The sequence below is a fragment of the Urocampus carinirostris genome, chromosome 19 (assembly GCF_059441175.1).
Source record: "Urocampus carinirostris isolate Australia breed hairy pipefish chromosome 19, RoL_Ucar_1.0, whole genome shotgun sequence".
Taxonomy (NCBI): domain Eukaryota; kingdom Metazoa; phylum Chordata; class Actinopteri; order Syngnathiformes; family Syngnathidae; genus Urocampus; species Urocampus carinirostris.
This window is the reverse complement of record NC_142367.1, coordinates 15170763-15191245: the sequence shown is the minus strand read 5'-3', so window position 1 is coordinate 15191245 and position 20483 is coordinate 15170763. Positions and strand designations below refer to the sequence as shown.

The following is a 20483-nucleotide window of genomic DNA, read 5'->3' as shown; positions in this document are numbered from 1 at the left end:
ACCCAAGTTGGCCTGTAACTCCAAATAGTTGCCCACCCCTGTGCTATTATTTTAAGGTCTTGATCCGAAACCAGCAGTTATTGAGGAAGGGGGCGTATGTGGCCTGCGAACCGTAGTTTTCCCAACCCTAAATGATCATGTTTATATTTTTATTTTGCCCAGATATCAGCAAACAACCAAATACGGTTCACTTCCTCTCTGAAGCAGAGCCGTGATTGGTCAACAGCTGAGCAGCTCTGATGGCATCTTCACTCGACAGGATGTCTCAAAATGGCGGCCCCCGTGGATGATTAACTCATATTGTAAAAACACAAAATTACTTATATAGACTAGAACAGGGGTGTGAAACTTATTTTAACTCGGGGGCCACACGATAGAACAAACATTCTCTCGGGGGCCGGACTAGTCGATTGAGGAGAAAGGAAAAAAAGAGGAAGAAATAAGAGAAAGAGAGGGATACAAAAGGAGAGGGTGTGGGACAAGGGGATAGAAAAAGGGAGAGAGAGAGAGAGAGAGAGAGAGAGAGAGAAGGAGAGAGAGACAACATGAGAAACAGAAGAGATACAAAGACGAATCGTGAGAGAAAGGAAAAGAAAGAGAGAGAAAGAAGGAAATCCAAAGAGAAATTAGAAGCAAGAAAGAGAGAGGGAGAGAAAATAGGAGAGAAAGAGAGAAGGGTAAAAAGAGAGAAGGGGTAAGCAAGAGAGAGAGAGAAAGAGAGAAAAGAGCGAGAAAAGGAAAAAAGGAAGACAGAGCAAAAGAAGTTAAAAGGCCACAGAGAAAGAGACAGAATGGTACAAAGGAAAAGAGAGAGAGAGAGAGTGAAAGAGAGAGGGAGAGAAAGTAAGAGAAAAAGGGAGGAAGAGAGAGCAAGAGAGAGAGAGAAAGAAATACAACTCCAGCATCTTTGTGAGAGGCACCTGGCTTTGGCAACATCAAGTAGTAGTAGTATATCAACCTGCGGCTCGTTTTTCTCTTGCGCTTCCCTCAGTGTTGTCTTGCGGGCCGGATTCAATCATTTAGCGGGCCTGATCGGGCTCCGCAGGCCGCCTGTTGAACAACCCTTGACTAGAAAATATCCAGAGTGTAAAAAAATTACCCTATATGTATTGACTTTATTCGTTCATGTTTTCATATTCTAAAAAAAGTAACTGAATTGTCTTTATTGTCAATGATAACATAGTGAAACGAGATTAGACATGGCACTCCGAGGTAAACACATATTATCTGTCAGGATAAATATCCGATTTTGTTTACAACAAACTGCTTAGAGCAGGGGTCTCCAACCATTTTGTAGCTGAGAGCTACCTTTGTTACTAATTAGCTCAAAGGGCGCCCGGTTTGATATGCATTTCTAGAATAACAGCTTTGTATGTTATTACTATGTTGTTACTATGTTATTACCAGGTTCATTATTGGATGTAGGGTTTAATATATTCAGTCTATCACTAAAACAATCGTTTTACCAGAAAATCCAGCGCTGGTGTGCTATTTTTAGAACCGGTCCGCAAAATGATCTATCAGTTGAACAAGAGGTATATATTTGTATGTATTCAGGGGCACCACTGAAACCGTGCAAACTCGAAAGCAGAAACATAACTCAGCAATTTTTTTCTTTCTCTTTTTCTTTTTTGTGGGTCAGGTTTCGCCAGATAAGGTTTTTAGAAGAGCTGCTGCTATCTGCAAAGGCTGCAAGGGGGGAACGGATGGGCGTCAGCCGCTCCGCCGTCCTGATACCAAAGCAAATTTTCATAAACTGACGTCGACGAGCGCGAGTTGGCATGCTGGCCGCTTTATCAAATAATCGCACGGCTTTTAAAACGTGAGTCAGGAAATCTCGTGCCAATATTCGATGGGCGTGGTAAAATGAGTGCGTTCGTTTACCTTGGATGATCCCAAATGTTAGGGTTCCGATACCTACATTTTTTGATCGAGTTAATAAAGAAACAATGAGTAGGATTTCTTTTCAGTTCCGAAACCTCTCGCTTTGTGATGATCGAACATTTCTATAAACACACTTATTAATGAAATATTATTTTTGGAGGGGTATGTTTTGAAAAATACAAATCGAGGAAGCCATAGTTATATTAATATCATCAAACCAATCCAACCACTATTTATTTTGCATGACCTGGCCCAAAAAGCAGAGCGACAAGCAGCTAGGCAAAGGGTACCAATGTTTTAAGTCTTAGGTATGACTTGGCTCGAACCAGAGACCCCCCAGTCTTGAGGCAGCTGCTCTACCGCAGGGCCTCTGAGCTGGTCCCTCAAACCTAAATCTATCTCAACTACTTTATGAATATCTATTTGTGTGTGTGCGTGTGTGTATGTATGTGTTCGTATATGGCTCATAGGCCCCAAAACGGCTGGACCGATTTTCGTGAATATTTACACAGTAGTACTTTATGGCCTCTGGGAGTGTCTTTAACTAGGTTTGATGTCAAGGCACCCCTAATAAATATTAACAAAATAAACACCTGCTTTCGTTTACAACCGGCTCTGGAGCTACATGCGATCAAAGTGCTCTCCGGCACTCCCTAGTGGCTCCCTGATGCTTTTTCAACAAACTAAGGATCCAACAACCTCGTCCAAGTACGCCAGGCCAGTATGCTTGTTAGCATTAAGATTGTTCTGCATTGTTTTTAATTATAGCATTCCTAAGTTAAGGAAAATTAAAAGAAATCAAATAGAACCATACCTACTGAATAAGGCTACACCTTTTCAATATTTAGCTCCCAAAATCTTTGTAATTATGCTGCAATTTTTAAATGTAAAAGGCATAAAAAACTCTAATTTAAGATTACCAAGCAACGGGATTTAATAAACTTGTTTTACAGAATTAGTTCAAAATTGGATCATGGAACACACACAAAAAAGGGCTATTATGCTTGTATGCTATAAATGCAATATTAACTGGCCCAATCTCTATTCATACCAGGTGATCCAATGTATTGTTTTAGGATGTAATATCCCTACTCACCACTAGATGGCAGATATAGCCTTATTATGACTTAGTTGTGCTCACATTGGCTCTTAAACTGTCCCATATAATGAATACAATTCAACGTTTTGTGGAGATAATATATGCAGGTGATATATGGCAAAAATAAATCTATCGATATTTTGAGCAATCCAGTTTGCACATAGTTGTGTGTTGGCGATTGTTAGGAAAAATCTCAAAATGAAGTACAAGGCACTTAAAAAATATTACAATAAACACGGATCTTGGCCGGTGAGAAATTGTTTAAAAAAAAACTTGTTTAGGTAAAATGTCAGGTAATAGTTTTTGATGCTTCGTTTTATATATATATAAATATATATATATAATATATATATATATATATATATATATATATATATATATATATATATATATATATATATATATATATATATATATATATATATATATATATATATAGGCAAGCATTTTTTGACTCTGACTCCCGTCGGTCCCGTTTTTTCACTCGTTTTCCATCCGTCCGTTCCTGATTTCCCCGTTTGTCTCCGTCTACGACCCGTTTTTTGACCCCAACCACGTTTTGATCTCCCGTCCCGGCTAACGACTCGTTTTTTTGACACCGACCACGTTCTGCTCTCCCGTCCCGGATAACGACCTGTTTTTCCGTCTACTACACTACGATCTCCCGCTCCGGAAGACCCACTTCTGCATTTGGAATACGTTCCGATTCTTTAAGCGGCTTGCTTCCCGCGTCCTGTGAGCACTAGATCGCTGGCGCTGCCTTTCATCTATATCTCAATAAACTTGTGATTAACGTTACGCATCTGGGTCCTACTTCCGTTCTGGTCGTGACACCTTATTGTTTATGCAATGAGAATACTCTTACCTACATGATTAGGAGGCATATTACAAAGAAATACCATGCATGAATGCATTATGGGCCATAATTTGACTTCTGGTCATTATTTATTTATTTTCTTTTGTTGATACCGGAAAGATTCGATATGATTACTCTAAATAAGTGCAGGAATTAAAAACATAAGGTGTTGTACCGGATAAAGTGCCTTTAATATGTTCCAAAAGAAAAGGACATTATGTTATTGCCACAAAAATATGAAGAGGCACAAGTGATGCAATGCTTATGGTAGGTTAGAAGTTTGAACAAAACAAGCCTACTCAAAATTTTGGAAACAAAATCAAGATTTTTTTTCCCTTTTTTCTCCCTACAGTGATACAGGATCTGGTATCAGTGTCATCATGGATGTGGTAGAAGGCTTTGGGGGCAAAGTGCGCTGCAAGGTCTGGCTCATTTCTGGAGTAGCAGTAGGTCCCTTTACAACTACAACAGCGGCGACCAAATGATGATGGCGCTGTATCTGAGTCAAATCAGGAGGCTTCTCCTGATACTGGTGACCTTGGAAACCAGTAAAGTCTTTAATGTGGGGGAGTAAACCCCAACCCCAAAAACATCCTGAAGAATGGGCGCCACCTGGTTGTACTTGCCCCAGACACACACCAGGAAGTGTTGCCCAGACAACCCAGGCGTTTAAGAGATCTGTCAACTGAGAACTTGGGAAGTAATGACTCTTTCTTCATCAGTTCTTGACCACTAGATGGCACTAAATATTCCATTTGACCCTGGAGAGGTGACATTGAATGATGGTAATGTGTTTGAAAGTGGGTGTAGAATGTAGCAATCTGGAATGTCTTCATTTTAAAACGCCGCACGGCGACCCGACGCGGGTCGGAGGAGTTTGGCGTTGAGGTCGTACTTCCCGCAGAATTCCTCGGTGACGGGGATACAGGTGAGGTACTCGCACCAGTCGCACTTGATGGGGTAAACGTAGAAAAGGACGGCCAGCGAGGCGAGCAGCGCTGCGAAAACTAGCAAGAACACGCAGATCTGCGCCCTCTTCCGGTACATGTCAGAGCGGCCGAAACTAAAACAACAAACGATCAGACTTTTTATATTTCGATATCACATCCCTCCGAACGAATGCCGCACTCACCTGATGTAGGGCAAAAAGGCAAAGGATAGCAGAAACCCTGAGACAAAACCACAGACGTGGGCAAAGTTGTCGATCCAAGGTAGCAAACCGAAGGAGAAGAAGAAGGCGGTGACGGCAAATAGCTTCCCGAATGCCCGCCACGGCCTCTCCAGGATTTGCCAGCTCTGGAACAGCTCCACGAAGAGGCAGGCCAGGATGCCGAACTGGCTGCCGGCGGGGCCAACCTTCACCAAAGAAAGAGACAAAATGATTCTTTAAATATGACACTCTATTTCCTGTGGGCCTGTGTGTTAACGGCACGCCCGCTAGGTGGTTAGCACGCAAATACAAGTTTAAAAATGTTTTGTAAATATTTTGTAAAATGGCCAGCGTGGTCCCCATGTTACTGGGGGCACTTGGGGGTGTAACCTCTAAACTGGAAGAGCCGCTTCGACAGATCCCATGACCTCTGAAGCCTCAGTCCAAAAGACTGCAGTCTTAGGAACAGCTAAGTTACAACACAGAACCTTCAAACTCCCAGGCCTCTGGTAGAGGACCCGAGTCTGAGGATGAAGATTACATAGATACCACTCTTCCAGGGGTCAGGATGGGATGGGGTGAGTAAGACTGGGGTCGGTTGAGGATTGGGGGGTCGGCTGACCGCTTGGCCAGGGTTGCTGGGCTGGGGGTGACTGGTTTCCTGGTGGCGTTGCTCTTGGCCCTCAGGCCAGTTCCCGGATAGGCTCTGCTGCCGGGGCTACCGGGGCCTAAAAGAGTTTGTTGGGTAGGGAAATGGGAGGGGATGCTCCCCTGACGGGCCCTACACACTTTTTGATTTGGATGTGGGTTTTTTTGCATGTTCAGCACTACCACCACACTGGCCCCTACCATGATTCGGGAGAACAATCCCCCTAAGATTACTCAGATGACGGATACTGATGTTTGTGACTAAAATCTGCCTAAGCTAGTTTCATTCTCATTCCTCTTTTAGTTCTCTTTGGAAGAAAGGCACTGGCCTCGGTAAAACTAAATCTCGTAAAGGAAAATGAGATGGGAAAACAGGGTAAGACCACATGCTTGTCAGATCCATCACCTCAGCATCCCTGCAATTCTTTTGCGTTTTCAGTTTCACAATGCTGAGTTGATGAGGATGGAAGTCATGTAGGTCACTGCTACATCTACTATTCACCTCTGTGGGTTTCCTGTCTACATGAGTAAGCCGAGGGTCATTTATGCACAGGAATGGCCAGAGTATTATGAGAAGTTATATTGAAGAGCACAAACACACACACAGACACACAAAATGAGCAATTATGCTATGATGGATCTCAGATCAGATACACTGAGCTCCCCAAAAAATAACAATAATCTAAGGGTAGATTATTTATTATTTATCTATTTATCTATTTTTGATGTTTTTATTATTTCATTATTATTATTGTTACTACTTGTATTTGACCATTTCTTATTTATATCCATAATTATACCATTTTATTTCTTATATTTATTCTTAGAACCATTTTCACAAGTTTGAGAAATTTGAAAAAAACAAAATTGCTGATTTTAAGTTAAGTCAACTTAAAGCAGAGTACCAATCTTTGAGAAGAGATGACATGATGCTTTTCGCCTACCTCAGCTCTGTAGGGAAGAAAAATGGCAGACGCTAAGTTTCCGGCGATGCCGCTCAGCATGTAAACAATGGAGATCCTCAGCCAGCCGGCTAGCTTTTCCAGATCTCGGAGCACTGTCATCTGGAACAACACTGACACCAGGCAGTGAAGAATCCTACACACGGGAATATTTTAATTTGCAATTGAAGAGCACTTTGCACAATAAAATGGAAAATATCGAATTCTATTGAATTCAATTGAAAAGTCTTTATTGTCATTGATATGTAGTTGTGAAACGTTGAATGCTATGAGATTAGACATGGCACTCCAGGATAAACATGTAATAAGGACTTTAAAGCGAAAAATACGACTGCCAATATGAATAGGCAAAAATATTTACAAAGTAAGTAAGTTATAACCTATATTTTATGTTAACAATATCTGTGTAATATTTGTTATTGCAACATCCAATGCATCCTGGTCAAATGGGGGATTACCTCATATTTAGTCTCTCCTCAAGGTTTCTTCATTTTCCTCATGTTGAGGTTTTGAGTTTTTCCTTGCCCTCATGTAGGTTTTAGATCAGGGGATGGTGTCATAATAGTTAGTGGTTTGCAATAATCTGTGGTCTGTGCAACCCTTTGAGACTGTTTGTGATTAAGGGCTATACAAATAAACAGGGTTGGGTAGGGTTACTTTAACTTGATTACTTTCAATTACTTTTGGATTACTCTAATACCAAATATGCTAATAAAGACAAAATAAACTAAATATGAATAAAATTATGACTCGCAACACGTGATGAGTTTTCTCTCCTGGCTTTGATCTCTTTGATCCCCGGCAAAACGAACATAAAATGCGACAGAAACAAAATGAAAATAAATCCAAACAGCTTGCCAACATTATTTTTGCCGTTCCATGTATTCCGTTACTCTCCAACCCTGCACAGAATTTAGTAATTTTATTCATATTTAATTTCTTTTGTCTTTTATTAGCATATTTGGTATTGGAGTAATCGAAAAGTAATTGAAAGTAATCAAGTTAAAGGAACCCTACCCAACCCTGCAAATAAACATGACTTGACTTGACTTATAACAACAGTGCAATTATTTTTTAAGGAATGGTAAATCATAACAGCAGTGCAAAAAAAACATGCAATAACAAGAAACATTTGGCAGCGACAGGAAAATCCCCAAATAATATACTTTCACAATTTTGTGCACCTGTTTAGGGTGGTGATGGCCCTGAAAAAAATCTGTCTCTGTGTCTGTTAGTCCTTCTTTTAAAGGGAGGGCCACAGGTCAAAGAGGTGAGAGTTTTTTATAATGTCAATGGCACTGCCGCTATATGAATTAGTACATAAACTATATATATTTTTTCTCCTACTTTTTAAAAATGATACAAAAAATGTGAATCTTTTGAAAAAAATGAGACTTATATTCACCCAGCATGAAGAAAGAGGGACAGCCACAGTCGGGAAAACTGGTCCGGGACTTCAGGGTTGAGAAAAGGCAGAAGGCCGCACACATCATCCATGCACGCCACCTGATGGACAAAGAAGGCTGATGCATAAACATTGAAGAACCTGAGAATGGAAACGTGTTTGGCTTTAAATGAGAGGAAAAATAAATAAATTCAATGCCAATTCAATTCCAAACAAATCCAGATCATATTGTTTTGAAAAAATATATATGATATCCTATTCTGATATATGCAAAGCAAGTGCAGAATCTAAAATCTAACTCTCGGCAATCATGTTGCATTTTTAAAGTCAGAACTAAAAAAAAAAAAAACGACTGTTGGTAAAAAAATGCGTGTGTTATTGTGCAGACCTGTGAGCAGAGAGTGGCTTCTTCATGGAAGTAGCCATGCATGAAGTCGCAGTACTCTCTGGAACTGATTTCACATCTACAAAATAAAATGCAGTTCTTAAAATTATAAGCAGACAATGATTATTGATTCCAAGTAAAGATACCACTATTACTTTACACATTCATTTTATTTTTTCCAGACAAAAACAAAAGATGATTTGAATAGGATTCAATATGATTTTATCCTTCAAATTCATTATTTTTAGTCTCTGGGTGTACAGTAAATACAGTAATTGGCAAAAGAGCTGATCCCTAAGTAAAAAATAAATTAATTTATATATATTTATGTATAAATAATACAAGAAGATTCAAACATAACCCCCCCAAACCTTAAAAAGACCAAATGCTGATCCTCAGTATTCTATTATGAATCAAATCCAAAACAAAAATGTTTTTTTTAAAAAGTATTTTATTAGGTACTAATTTATACAGTTATATACAATATAATATTATCTAAGTTGGATAATTATTGCAGTTTATATCACTGTCAAATAAAATATACAAACTATTTATTTGAAAATTAAAAATATCTAAACATAAAAATGACCCTAAAGTAAAATCATTACTGCAAAAAAAATAGTGCAAAATATATAAAGGATGCTTCCAAAAATTGAACATACCGTATATTTCAGACTACAGTATAAGGTAAACCTCATTATAAGGCACACCTGCAAATACAGTCTTCTGTGTGTCAAGGTTGCCATGGCGCCCCATTGGCCTCGCCTGTGTGGCGCCAGCTGCCGCTCATTGACGGATTGGCTTTCCTTCTATTTAAGCAACGAACCTCTGCCCCTCAAGACGTGGGTTTTGACTCGGTCCTGTTTCCTGTTGGTATTTCCTGTCCGGTATTGTTCTCGTTTATTTTTGTCCTGTTTAATATCGGTTTCCAGTTTCGTTTCCTTCTATTTTTGTCCTGTTTAATATCGGTTTCCAGTTTTGTTCCCGTCTATTTTTGTCTTGTTTATTATTCTCTCCAGTTTTCGTTCCCGTGTAGTTTGTCCTGTTTAATTTCAATATCCTGTTTCAATATCAATCCTGTCTGTCCCGTCCTGTCCGGTATCTGCTCGGGCAATTGGTATCAATCTCGTGGGTCTCTGGCTTCCTGTCATTCCACGCCAGACCGTTGCCTAACGTGCATGACCCCCCATTTCCCATAAAATAAAACAGACTGAAGAGATCTTTTCTTCCTCATGCCATGAGGCTCTTTAACTCCACCCGGCAGAGTAAAGGCCCACATTAAACCACACCACCTACATTGGATATTACCGAATCTTACTGCAATATGTATTCTGTGTAGCACTATTTAGTTACTCTATATAACACGCTACAGTGGGCATTTGCAAGTCACACTGGGTATTTGTATATTGTATTCTTTTGGCTTTATTATTGTACTGTTCTCAGCTCAGGGATGCTGCTGGAAATGTGAATTTCCCTTCGGGGATGAATAAAGTATCTATCTATCTATCTATCTATCTATCTATCTATCTATCTATCTATCTATCTATCTATCTATCTATCTATCTATCTATCTATCTATCTATCTATCTATCTATCTATCTATCTATCTATCTATCTATCTATCTATCTATCTATCTATCTATCTATCTATCTATCTATCTATCTATCTATCTATCTATCTATCTATCTATCTATCTATCTATATTTATCATTTTTCGGGCCCACCTAATTATATGGCACATTAAATAAAAATTGCTTCAATAGTTGGGATTGCATAAAAATATATCCATAGAACATATAGATTTTGTAATCTGGTTTCACGATAAAAATAAATGGATTAATTAAATGGTTAGCATGTGTAATATCATTTTATCGTAAGCAATTTTGTTTAACCTTTTTTCCCAATATATAAGTCCCACCGGGTTAGCACCGGTTCGAGTGAGGAGCGCCTTATAGTCCCCAAAATATGGTAATTGAAGCTGAATATATTTGTAAAACATATGACAAATAAATGAAAAATAAAAAGTCATTGAGGTCATTTGAATCTTACCGGCCTTTGGTTCCGATGCAACAGGGCCTGCCCGTGATGGTGCAATCTATGTGGGGTAGATTGGTGTGGTTTGAAAAACTGTACCGTGTACAAACCTGAAGGTCCGGCAGAAAAAAGAGTTATAAATAATATTTCAGACGACTGAAGATGTCAACCGGTGAAAAAAAGTCTCACTGGCCAGTCGGTGATGTCTTCGGGCCACTCGTGAGGAGAAACAGAGGCAGGCTCCTGACAAATTCTGTAGAATGCAACATCATGTATGACATAATAATAACAAAAAATGCAATTGGATTCTACCTGGGGTCCTGGTGGCACACTGCCCCAAATTGACGTCGTTGGCCGTTCAGATAGGGAGCACCGGGGTGCTGAGGCCACTTAACCCACAATGCCAAGGTGGTCTAAAGATGAGATTTGATTGAATTTATCGGTCAATTTAGGTAAATTCCTTTTCACCGACTATATGACAGACATTACATTTATTTTTTATATTTACAGTCGCCATGTCAGAAATAAGGTGGGCTAAAATTTTCACAGAAAGCAGAGGGCAAGGTGGCCAAAGAGTTATTGACATCATCTGCTGAAATGGTGATTTATTTGTTTGTATAAATTTATTTTAAATTCCAGTTAACATTACTAGGGGACACATTTTATTAATCTTATGACAGAGCTGGACTTTGGTGTCGAGTGTGTACAGGAACGGGCTCAGCATGCATCCCTGTGGAACCCCGTTGTTTTTAGTAAGTATTGGGGATGTGGCTGAGCCCACCATTACTGAGGAAGTTCTGGTGAGGTAAATCAGTTGAGGGGGGATATTGAGATGCTGTCCTTTTTGGATCAGTAGGTGCTTTCGTAGTGCGGTGAAGAGAATTTAAAAAAACAACAACAAAGAAATAAATTATTACTAAATACAATTGCACTGACCGAGCACTCTTCTTGCAAAGTTTGCAAACATCCTGAGCGATCGTTCCTCACGCAGCAGCCTGACTCTTTTTCTCTGATTTTTGTCTCCTGCGCCAACTTGTGGATCTCCTGGTCCTGACGCATGCATGGGGAAAATTTGGCTCCCAGGTGAATCAGTGCCTCCTTTTAAAAAAATACCAGATAAAACGGTTTCATTCCAAAATCAAATGACCAAAAATAGGGAGTTAAATGCAATAATTGAACTGATCAGATGGAAACATTTTTAGCTTAAAATTTGTATCTATTTTAAATAAATAAATAAAAAATTATATTCCTTATGTAAGTTACTCTAGAAAATGTGGGAAAATAAAATACACTAATTAATTGAATCTCTGAGAATTTCGTTTTTGTTTTTAATGTAATGGGTGCGCTATAAAGTCATAAATTAAAACTGTTTTTAAAATTCTAATTACTTGAAAACCAACATTTTTTAGGTGGCTTAGATTTTCCCTGAATAAAAAAAAATATCCTAATGATTGCTTAAAAAAATCATTTATTAAAAATGTTTTAGTAAATTCAAATCATCTGAGAAAAAGTGAAAAAAATGCAATAATAATAATAATGACAAATGCCTTAAAGGTTCCATAAATCAATTAAACATTTAATTTACAGGAATTTAAATTGAAGCCTTTACACACACACATATACATACACACACACACACACACACAGACACACACATTATATACTGGACTGTCTCAGAAAATTAGAATATTGTGATAAAGTTCTTTATTTTCTGTAATGCAATTAAAAAAACAAAAATGTCATACATTCTGGATTCATTACACATCAACTGAACTATTTCAAGCCTTTTATTATTTTAATATTGCTGAATTTGGCCTACAGCTTAAGAAAACTCAAAAATCCTATCTCAAAATATTAGAATATCATGAAAAAGTATACAAGTAGGCTATTCAACTAATCACCTGAATCATCTAATTAACCCGAAACACCTTGCGAGGTTTCCTGAGCCTTAAAAACACTCAGCTTGGTTCAGTAAACTAAATCACAAGTATGGGGAAGACTGCTGATCTGACTGCTGTCCAGAGGACCATCATTGATACCCTCCATCAGGAGGGTAAGACACAAAAAGAAATTTCTCAAAGAGCAGGCTGTTCACAGAGTGCAGTTTCAAAGCATATCCACTAAAAGTCTGTTGGAAGGGAAAAATGTGGCCGGAAACGCTGCACAACCAAGAGAGATGACCGCAGCCTTAACAAAATTGTGAAGAAGAGCCGCTTCCAGAATTTGGGGGAGCTTCAAAGACAGTGGGCTGAAGCTGGAGTCCAGGTATCAAAAGCCACAGTTCACAGACGTGTCCGGGAAATGGGCTACAATAGCCGTATTCCCATGGTCAAGTCACTTCTGAACTCAAGACAACGGAAGAAGCGTCTGACTTGGGGTATGGAGAAGAAGCACTGGACAGTTGCAGAGTGGTCCAAAGTCCTCTTTTCAGACGAAAGCAAGTTTTGCATTTCATTTGGAAGTCAAGGCGCCAGAGTCTGGAGAAAGGCTGGAGAGGAGCAAAATCCAAGTTGCTTGAAATCCAGTGTGAAGTTCCCACAGTCAGCAATGGTTTGGGGAGCCATGTCAGCTGCTGGTGTTGGTCCACTGTGTTTCATCAAGTCCAGAGTAAATGCAACTGTGTACCAAGAGATTTTAGAGCACTACATGCTTCCATCTGCTGAAAAGCTCTATGGAGATGAGGATTTCATTTTCCAGCATGATCTGGCACCTGTCCACAGTGCCAAAACCACCAGTAACTGGTGCACTGACCATGGCATCACTGTCCTTGATTGGCCTGCTAATTCCCCTGACCTGAACCCCATCGAGAATTTGTGGGGTATAGTTAAGAAGAAGATGAAAGACACCAGACCTGCAAATGCAAATGAGCTGAAGGCCGCTATCGAAGCATCCTGGGCATCAATAACACCTCAGCAATGCCACAGGCTGATTGCCTCCATGCCACGCCGGATTGATGCAGTAATCCGTGCAAAAGGATTCCCAACCAAGTACTGAGTGCATCAATGGACATTTTCAAATGTTTGATTAAGTTTTGCTGTTATAAAATTATTTTTTTACTTGGTCTGAGGAAGTATTCTAATATTTTGAGATAGGATTTTTGAGTTTTCTTAAGCTGTAGGCCAAATTCAGTAATATTAAAATAATAAAAGGCTTGAAATAGTTCAGTTGATGTGTAATGAATCCAGAATGTATGACATTTTTGTTTTTTTAATTGCATTACAGAAAATAAAGAACTTTATCACAATATTCTAATTTTCTGAGACAGTCCAGTATATATATATATATATATATATATATATATATATATATATATATATATATATATATATATATATATATATATATATATATATATATATATATATATATATATATATATATACAGTATATATATATATATATATATATATATGTAATATAAGGAAAGTAATAACCAAATGACTGCTTGAAACAAAATCTACTTTTACATAATACATTTTCAAACATTTTTTTGTATTACACATTTGGGGCTAGCTATGTAAAATAATAATGAAAAAGTAATCATTATTTTTGTGCCTTAGAAAAAAAAGGAATCAAATTAGTGCTTAAAAAATAATCTAAAAACTGCACTTAAAAAATGTAGTTTTGGGGGCAAACAGTAAAGCAAGGCTTTTCTCTTTGTTGTCCAAATCCGTCTAAAAATGACAAACAAAAGAGAGTAAATAAAATTCACAATATAACTATACAACTAAAACAAACCAGGAAATTAAGAGTGGCATGTTTTGTTTACTACTACTGCAAAAACTTTAAATGCACTGTAGTAAATACTAAATAGGACATATTTAAAATGTCTTAAGCATTATGTAAGAAGCAAGTTGAAAATACTCACTGAGCTTGGACCGATCCAGAAATTTTCTTGTTGCACAAATTTCACATTTTCGTACAAGCCCTTGTTCCCTAACACCTAAAGAGTTTTTTTGTGAATCAGGAAAGTAGTCGCAGTGTTGTATACCGAATGTTTTCTAGAGTCAGTTCGACAAACATGTTACTAACCGAATCCACCGTTTCATGTTGTGAGAAGCCCACAGGAGCAATGCCGTGGATGGCCACGGCCAGGATGGTGATGAGTAAATGGACGCAAGTGATCCAGTAGCTGAAGAACGGCCTGGTGATGGACAACATCAGTGAGAGAGCAACTACTACTGCTACTACTAATTGCCCCCCTCAGAACTTTTTTGTCATATTGCTACATTTCAAGCTTCAAACTTAAAGCTAAAATACTGAGAATATTTTCTGAGAATCAAGACACAATGGTGAAGTGGAAACATTTTTTTTTCAACATTTGACAGTATATTTACAATAGAAACACTGTAAAGTTACCCAATGTTGACCTAAATGACTAACAATGGCAAACAGATTGAACCTGTGAGTCATTAAGTTTTAGTTTAAATGCACCTGAACTGTGATAGGCTCAGTGGTCTGTGAAAGGAGATATTAGCATTATAAAGACCAACACACCAGGCAAGTTGGGATAAGTTTGTGGAAAAGTTCAAAGCAGGAATTGTCATGATAACCGAAATGCATCACCTGTGCCTACTCCTTTGGTGCCAACTGCCTCGGACTCTGATTGGCTCCCTGTCCCTATTCAAACCAACTCCTATCTGTCCCCTTTTGTCAGTCCGTCTGCGAACCTCAGTTTACACCAGGAAAGCCTTTTTCGACCCTGACTCTCACCTGTTTTTTGTACCTGTCTGTTCCCTGGCTTCGACCAGTTTTTGATCCTGACCACGTCTACTCTCCTCTCCTGGCTTTCGACTCGTTGCTGATCCCGACCACGTTTTTTGCTCTCCTGTCCCGGCTACTGACCCGTTTTTTTCGGTCCCAACACCGCCATCGCTCGCCACGGAAGTCCCCCTTGCGCGTTCACAGCGACCTGCGTCCAGCGATCACTGGGTCGTGGGTGCAACCCTTTCCTTTCTTCCAATAAAACTGAGAGAAACATAACGCAAGTGGGTCCTGTCTCCGTTCTGGTCTTGAGAGGAATTGGATTCGAGAACATTTCGCAACATTTATACATCTTCCGGAGCACTGTGCAAGCAACACGATCAAAATGGAGGGAGTATAGAACCACTGCAAACCTACCAAGACCTGACTGTCCCTTTAATCTTTCTCAGCCCAAACAAGGAGAAAACTAATTATAGAAACGACCAAGGCCTTTTGACATACATTGCTGAAGTGGGACAATCTGTGCATAGGACAACTATTAGTCATATTCTGCATAAATCTGCCCTCTATGGAAGAGCGTCAAGAAGAAAGCATTTTCTGAAAGAATAGCATAAAAAAAAGCCAGTTTGGCGTTTGCAAGAAGCCACAAATGTGAAACGAGATGCTCTGGTCAGATGAGGCCAAAATGGAACTTTTAGGGCTGAGTTTTACATTTGGGGTAAGCAGAACACTGCACATCAACCTGAAAACACCACCACCACTGTCAAACATGAGGGTGGTAGCATCATGCTCTGGGGTTGTTTTTCTTCAGCAAGGACTGGGGAGATTGTTAGAGTGGATGCGAAGATTGATGGAGCCAAATACAGGGAAAATCTGTTGGAGTCTGCAAGAGACCTGAAAATTGGGCGCATGTTCACCTGTCAACAGGACAACAACCCTAAACATAAGCGAAAATTTACAATGGAATGGTTTAAACCAGGGGTGTCAAACTCATTTTAACTCGGGGGCCACACGATAGAACAAACATTCTCTCAGGGGCCGGACTAGTAGATTAGAAAGAAAAAAAGAAACAAATAAGAGAAAGAGAGTGAGAGAAAAGCGAGAAAGGGAGCGTGCGAAACAAAAGAGATAAACAGAAATAGTGAGAGGGGGAAAGAAAGAGAAAGAAATCCAAAGAAAAATAGAAAGAGAGAAGATAAAAGAGAGAATGAAAGAAATAGTGAAGGTGGAAAGCAAGAGAGAGAGAGAAAATGAAAAAAGGATGATGGGACAAAAGAAGGTAAAAAGACACAGAGCTAGAGACAAAAAGGAACAAAGAAGAGAAACAGAGAGTGAAAGAGAGAGATAGAAAGTGAGTCAAAAAGGAAGGAAGAGAGAGAGAGATAGAAAATGAGAGAATAAGGGAGGAATAGAGCGAGTGAGAGAGAGAGAGAGAGAAATAAATACAAGTACAGTGTCTTTGTGAGAGGCACCTGGCTTTGGCAACATCAAGTGGATACATTTCAACCTGCAGCTCTTTTTTCTCTTGCGCTTCTCTGAGCGTTCTCTGGCGGGCCGGATTCAATCCCTTAGCGGGCCTGATCTGGCCCGCGGACCGCCTGTTTGACACCCCTGGTTTAAACAATATAAAGGTGTTAGAATGGCCAAGCCTAAGTCTAGACCAAAATCATTATAGACCTTTTGTGGAAAGATCTGGAAAATGTTTTGCAGAATTATTACTAGAAAACCTTCAGCAGATTTTTGTAAAGAAATCATGGGCAAATATTTCTGTTTCAAGATTTTCAAAAACAAATAGAAACTCACCCATAAAGGCTTGTGGCTGTAATCACAGCAAAAGAGGTTGTATTAACTCTAAGGGAGTCAATATTTTTGCAATGCCTACTTTTCAAAAAAATGATTTGTTAGCACAAGTGATTGTGTCTCACATGTTGTTGAATCTTGGAAAAAATTTTGAGTTTTTTTATCCATAAATTTGAAACCTGAACTGAGGCAATGTTTGAAATTATTTTTTTGGGGGGGGTAGTTCTTTTACTGTATTCGGCTTGTGAGTACTTCCTACCTGTGATCGTCCATGTCTTCGATCTGCCTCTTGACAAAGCTGTCGATGCGCTTCCGGTACGTCCTGTTGGTTAGCCGGCCGACCATACCGAGACCGTAGGGCCTCTTCTCTCGGGCGAAAAGCTTCTGGACAGGCACTGTGATCCTTCGTCCACGTTGCTGATTTGCCACTTCCTGGTTGACTCGCACCGTGTTTTGGAACAGCGAGCCCTCCTTTGCTTTACGCCATCCGCGCTCTAATGGCCTGGAGAAAAGACAGCATTGGTTTATCTTAAATAAATAAGTTTGAACTTAAATAGACACTTAAAATAATGCAAAAAGACATCACAGGAATTTGAACTTGAAAGGAGGACCGGGAGAAGTGCTCTCAGATAAGAAGAATTCCATCACTTCCTAAAGCTCTTCTCTGAGGCCCCTCTTTTATTAAATTTTCGAGGTTAGAAAAAAACAGATACTTCCTAAATAATGTTGGAAAGCAAAGAAAGCAACATGATTAGCTGATAGCGACAAGTAGAATAGTCAAAACAGTGAGTCCAAATAAAATAGTTGGTACCCCATGAAATCTCCTTTGGACTCGTCCATCAGTAATAAACATACCAGCTAGCAAAAATTGTCGAAGCATTTCAGAAAAAACTAAAATCATGCAATCGGTAGTGAAGGCAGTGGGGCTGCTCAGTGTTTCGGTGACCTGGATAACAGGTCAGTATTTTTCAAATGTATTTTCATTTTCTTTTTTTTAATATTTTTATATTTCCAAAATAAAGTAAATAAAAACCTTGCAATTTTTAATTTTTTACATTTATTTTTTATTGTTTTTTAATTATTGTCATTATATATATATATATATATATATATATATATATATATATATATATATATATATATATATATATATATATATATATATATATATATATATATATATATATATATATATATATCAAAGGGCTGCACAGACCACAGACCCTTATGACACCATCCCCTGATCTAAAACCTACATGAGGGCAAGGAAAAATGCAAAAACCTATAACAATTATTTGTAAACAGTGATCATCTTAAGATGGAGGGTACCTTCAATTAACATATTGTACATTCTGTGTATTAAACTTAAAGGGAAACTGAACAATATTTGATCACTAGATGTCACTGCATTGTGTAGTGCAACTCCAAAGGAAGTTTCGTTGTTCTTCGACAGGGTTGGGTAGGGTTACTTTAACTGGATTACTTTCAATTACTTTTGGATTACTCCAATACCAAATATGCTAATAAAAGACAAAAGAAACTTAATATGAATAAAATCATGACTCAAAACACGTGGTAAGCTTTCTCTCCTGGCTTTGATCTCTTTGATCTCTGGCGAAACTAACATAAAATGCGACAAAACAAAATGAAAATAAATCCAAACAGCCTGCCAACATCATTTTTGCCGTTCCATGTATTCCGTTACTCCCCAAGCCTGCACAGAATTTAGTCATTTTATTCATATTTGGTTTCTTTTGTCTTTTATTAGCATATTTGGTATTGGAGTAATCCAAAAGTAATTGAAAGTAATCCAGTTAAAGTAACCCTAGCCAACCCTGTTCTTCGACAAGGACAATACATTTTCTGATCTCTGAACTTTAATTCTAATCAAAGCAATTCCGCAAGAAAAAAAACGGGCTAAAATATTTCCCCGAAGATATTCACTAATTTTAGAAAAGCTCCGTTATGGTTGTTTAGCTCTTCTCTCATATGAAGTTGAAACTTACAGCATCAAGTGACTCCTTTCCAGCTCGTTCTTATCTAAAGGACTTCCAGTGAGCACTCCCTCGTCCGGCTGACAGCGCGCTGCTTCCGAAGCCGTCTCGAAAACGTCATCTGCGTAGCTGGAGAGCTCATCCGGTAGGCCCTCCTGTAGCAAGCCACAAATTGAGTTTTTTTCCAATGAGAGTATTTGTGTATTGGGATTACGCTCACTCCAGCAAAGAAAGATGTGTCCAGGTCATCGGGGAAATCCATGGTGTCATCTTCAAAGAAACTGGTGGGCAGGAAGCTTCGCCGACGATGTCGTCCAGTGGAGTTTTCCCCTAGAGTTCGGCCCTTAAAACATGGATAGTATGATACTAATTGAATGTGTGTGATTATTTAAAACCCTTGCCTTTCAAACTCTATGTAGTGTATGCAAGGGTGTAGGTTTTGTCTTGTGCACATATTTTTAAGTAGTCGCAAAATATTGGTTGGTATTAAACAATGATTGCTCGATATTGGTGGGGCTACGCCCTTAAATATATCTCAGTGTCATATGTGCTGTACTGTTAAGTATAACTATACCATATTACAGTAAGCTAAATCTTTACGCAAGTAAACACACATATTTACACTCAAACACTAAAAGGTAATATTCTTTGGATTAGTGACACAAGAGCAGGGCAATTGGCCCCAATAAGACTGTAGGATTCCAGTTTTAATTATTATTATTTTTTTAAGAAAAAAACATGAAAATTAAAAATTAAAAATTAAAAATTAAAAATTAAAAATTAAAAATTAAAAATTAAAAATTAAAAATTAAAAATTAAAAAATCAAAAATCAAAAATCAAAAATCAAAAATCAAAAATTAAAAATTAAAAATCAAACATAACAAAAAAGAATTAAAAATTAAAAATTAAAAAATATATGTATCTATTTTTAACCAAAAAAAAAACCCATAAAATTACAATTTAAAAATATGTAAACTTTAGGGGTGTCCAACCTTTTTTTCCAACAAGGAGCTACTTTTTTTTTTACTAATTGCGCAGGGCCCCCAGTTTGAATGGTTAAAAGTATTATGTTAAAATAACAAGTTATCATGTTATTACTATGTTGTTGCTATGTTATTACTAGGTTAATTATTGGAAGTAGAGTTAAATAGACTGAGAAAACCATAAAAAATCATTTTAATAGGCACCTCAAGGAGATCATGGTATGCATGCATAAAATATATTGTTTATTTTAAATGCAACAATATATTAACAAAAAATAAACAAATAAATGTATGTATTTTGTAATTGTATCTATTTAAAAAAAAACATTGAATCAAAACACTATTGTTTCAAGACGTTCTTTTCATTGAGTGCATCCTGTGAAAAAAGTCAATCAAGAATAACTAATTTTTAATAGGTTTTACAGTATAAATAACATTCAGATTTTGTGCAAAAACAGAATTACATTTGTTGCTTGTCTCTTTTTAGTAATATTGGTAGAAAATGTATCGTAAAACCCAAATTCCGAATTTTATTAAATTGGAAAAGATTTTAATCAGCAGTAATTATTAAATCCCT

At 38.0% G+C, this 20483-nt stretch overlaps 1 protein-coding gene across 3 annotated transcripts in view; it reads right to left on the bottom strand.

Annotated features, from left to right (window-relative positions):
* Nucleotides 1-4008: 4008 nt before the first annotated feature.
* Nucleotides 4009-20483, bottom strand: part of rhbdf1b (rhomboid 5 homolog 1b (Drosophila)) — a 28515-nt gene continuing 12040 nt past the window's right edge. For all 3 annotated transcript variants that reach the window (XM_088323781.1, XM_088323782.1, XM_088323783.1), the window contains 14 exons: nt 19143-19265; nt 18935-19077; nt 17188-17430; nt 14457-14568; nt 14293-14367; nt 11361-11522; nt 10737-10837; nt 10614-10677; nt 10440-10534; nt 8393-8468; nt 8005-8105; nt 6582-6735; nt 4972-5195; nt 4009-4902 (listed from right to left, as the gene is read on the bottom strand). In XM_088323781.1, the coding sequence (XP_088179907.1) occupies nt 4677-4902; nt 4972-5195; nt 6582-6735; nt 8005-8105; nt 8393-8468; nt 10440-10534; nt 10614-10677; nt 10737-10837; nt 11361-11522; nt 14293-14367; nt 14457-14568; nt 17188-17430; nt 18935-19077; nt 19143-19265 (1899 nt within the window). In that variant the 3' untranslated portion in view covers nt 4009-4676. The remainder of the gene's footprint in view (nt 4903-4971; nt 5196-6581; nt 6736-8004; nt 8106-8392; nt 8469-10439; nt 10535-10613; nt 10678-10736; nt 10838-11360; nt 11523-14292; nt 14368-14456; nt 14569-17187; nt 17431-18934; nt 19078-19142; nt 19266-20483) is intronic.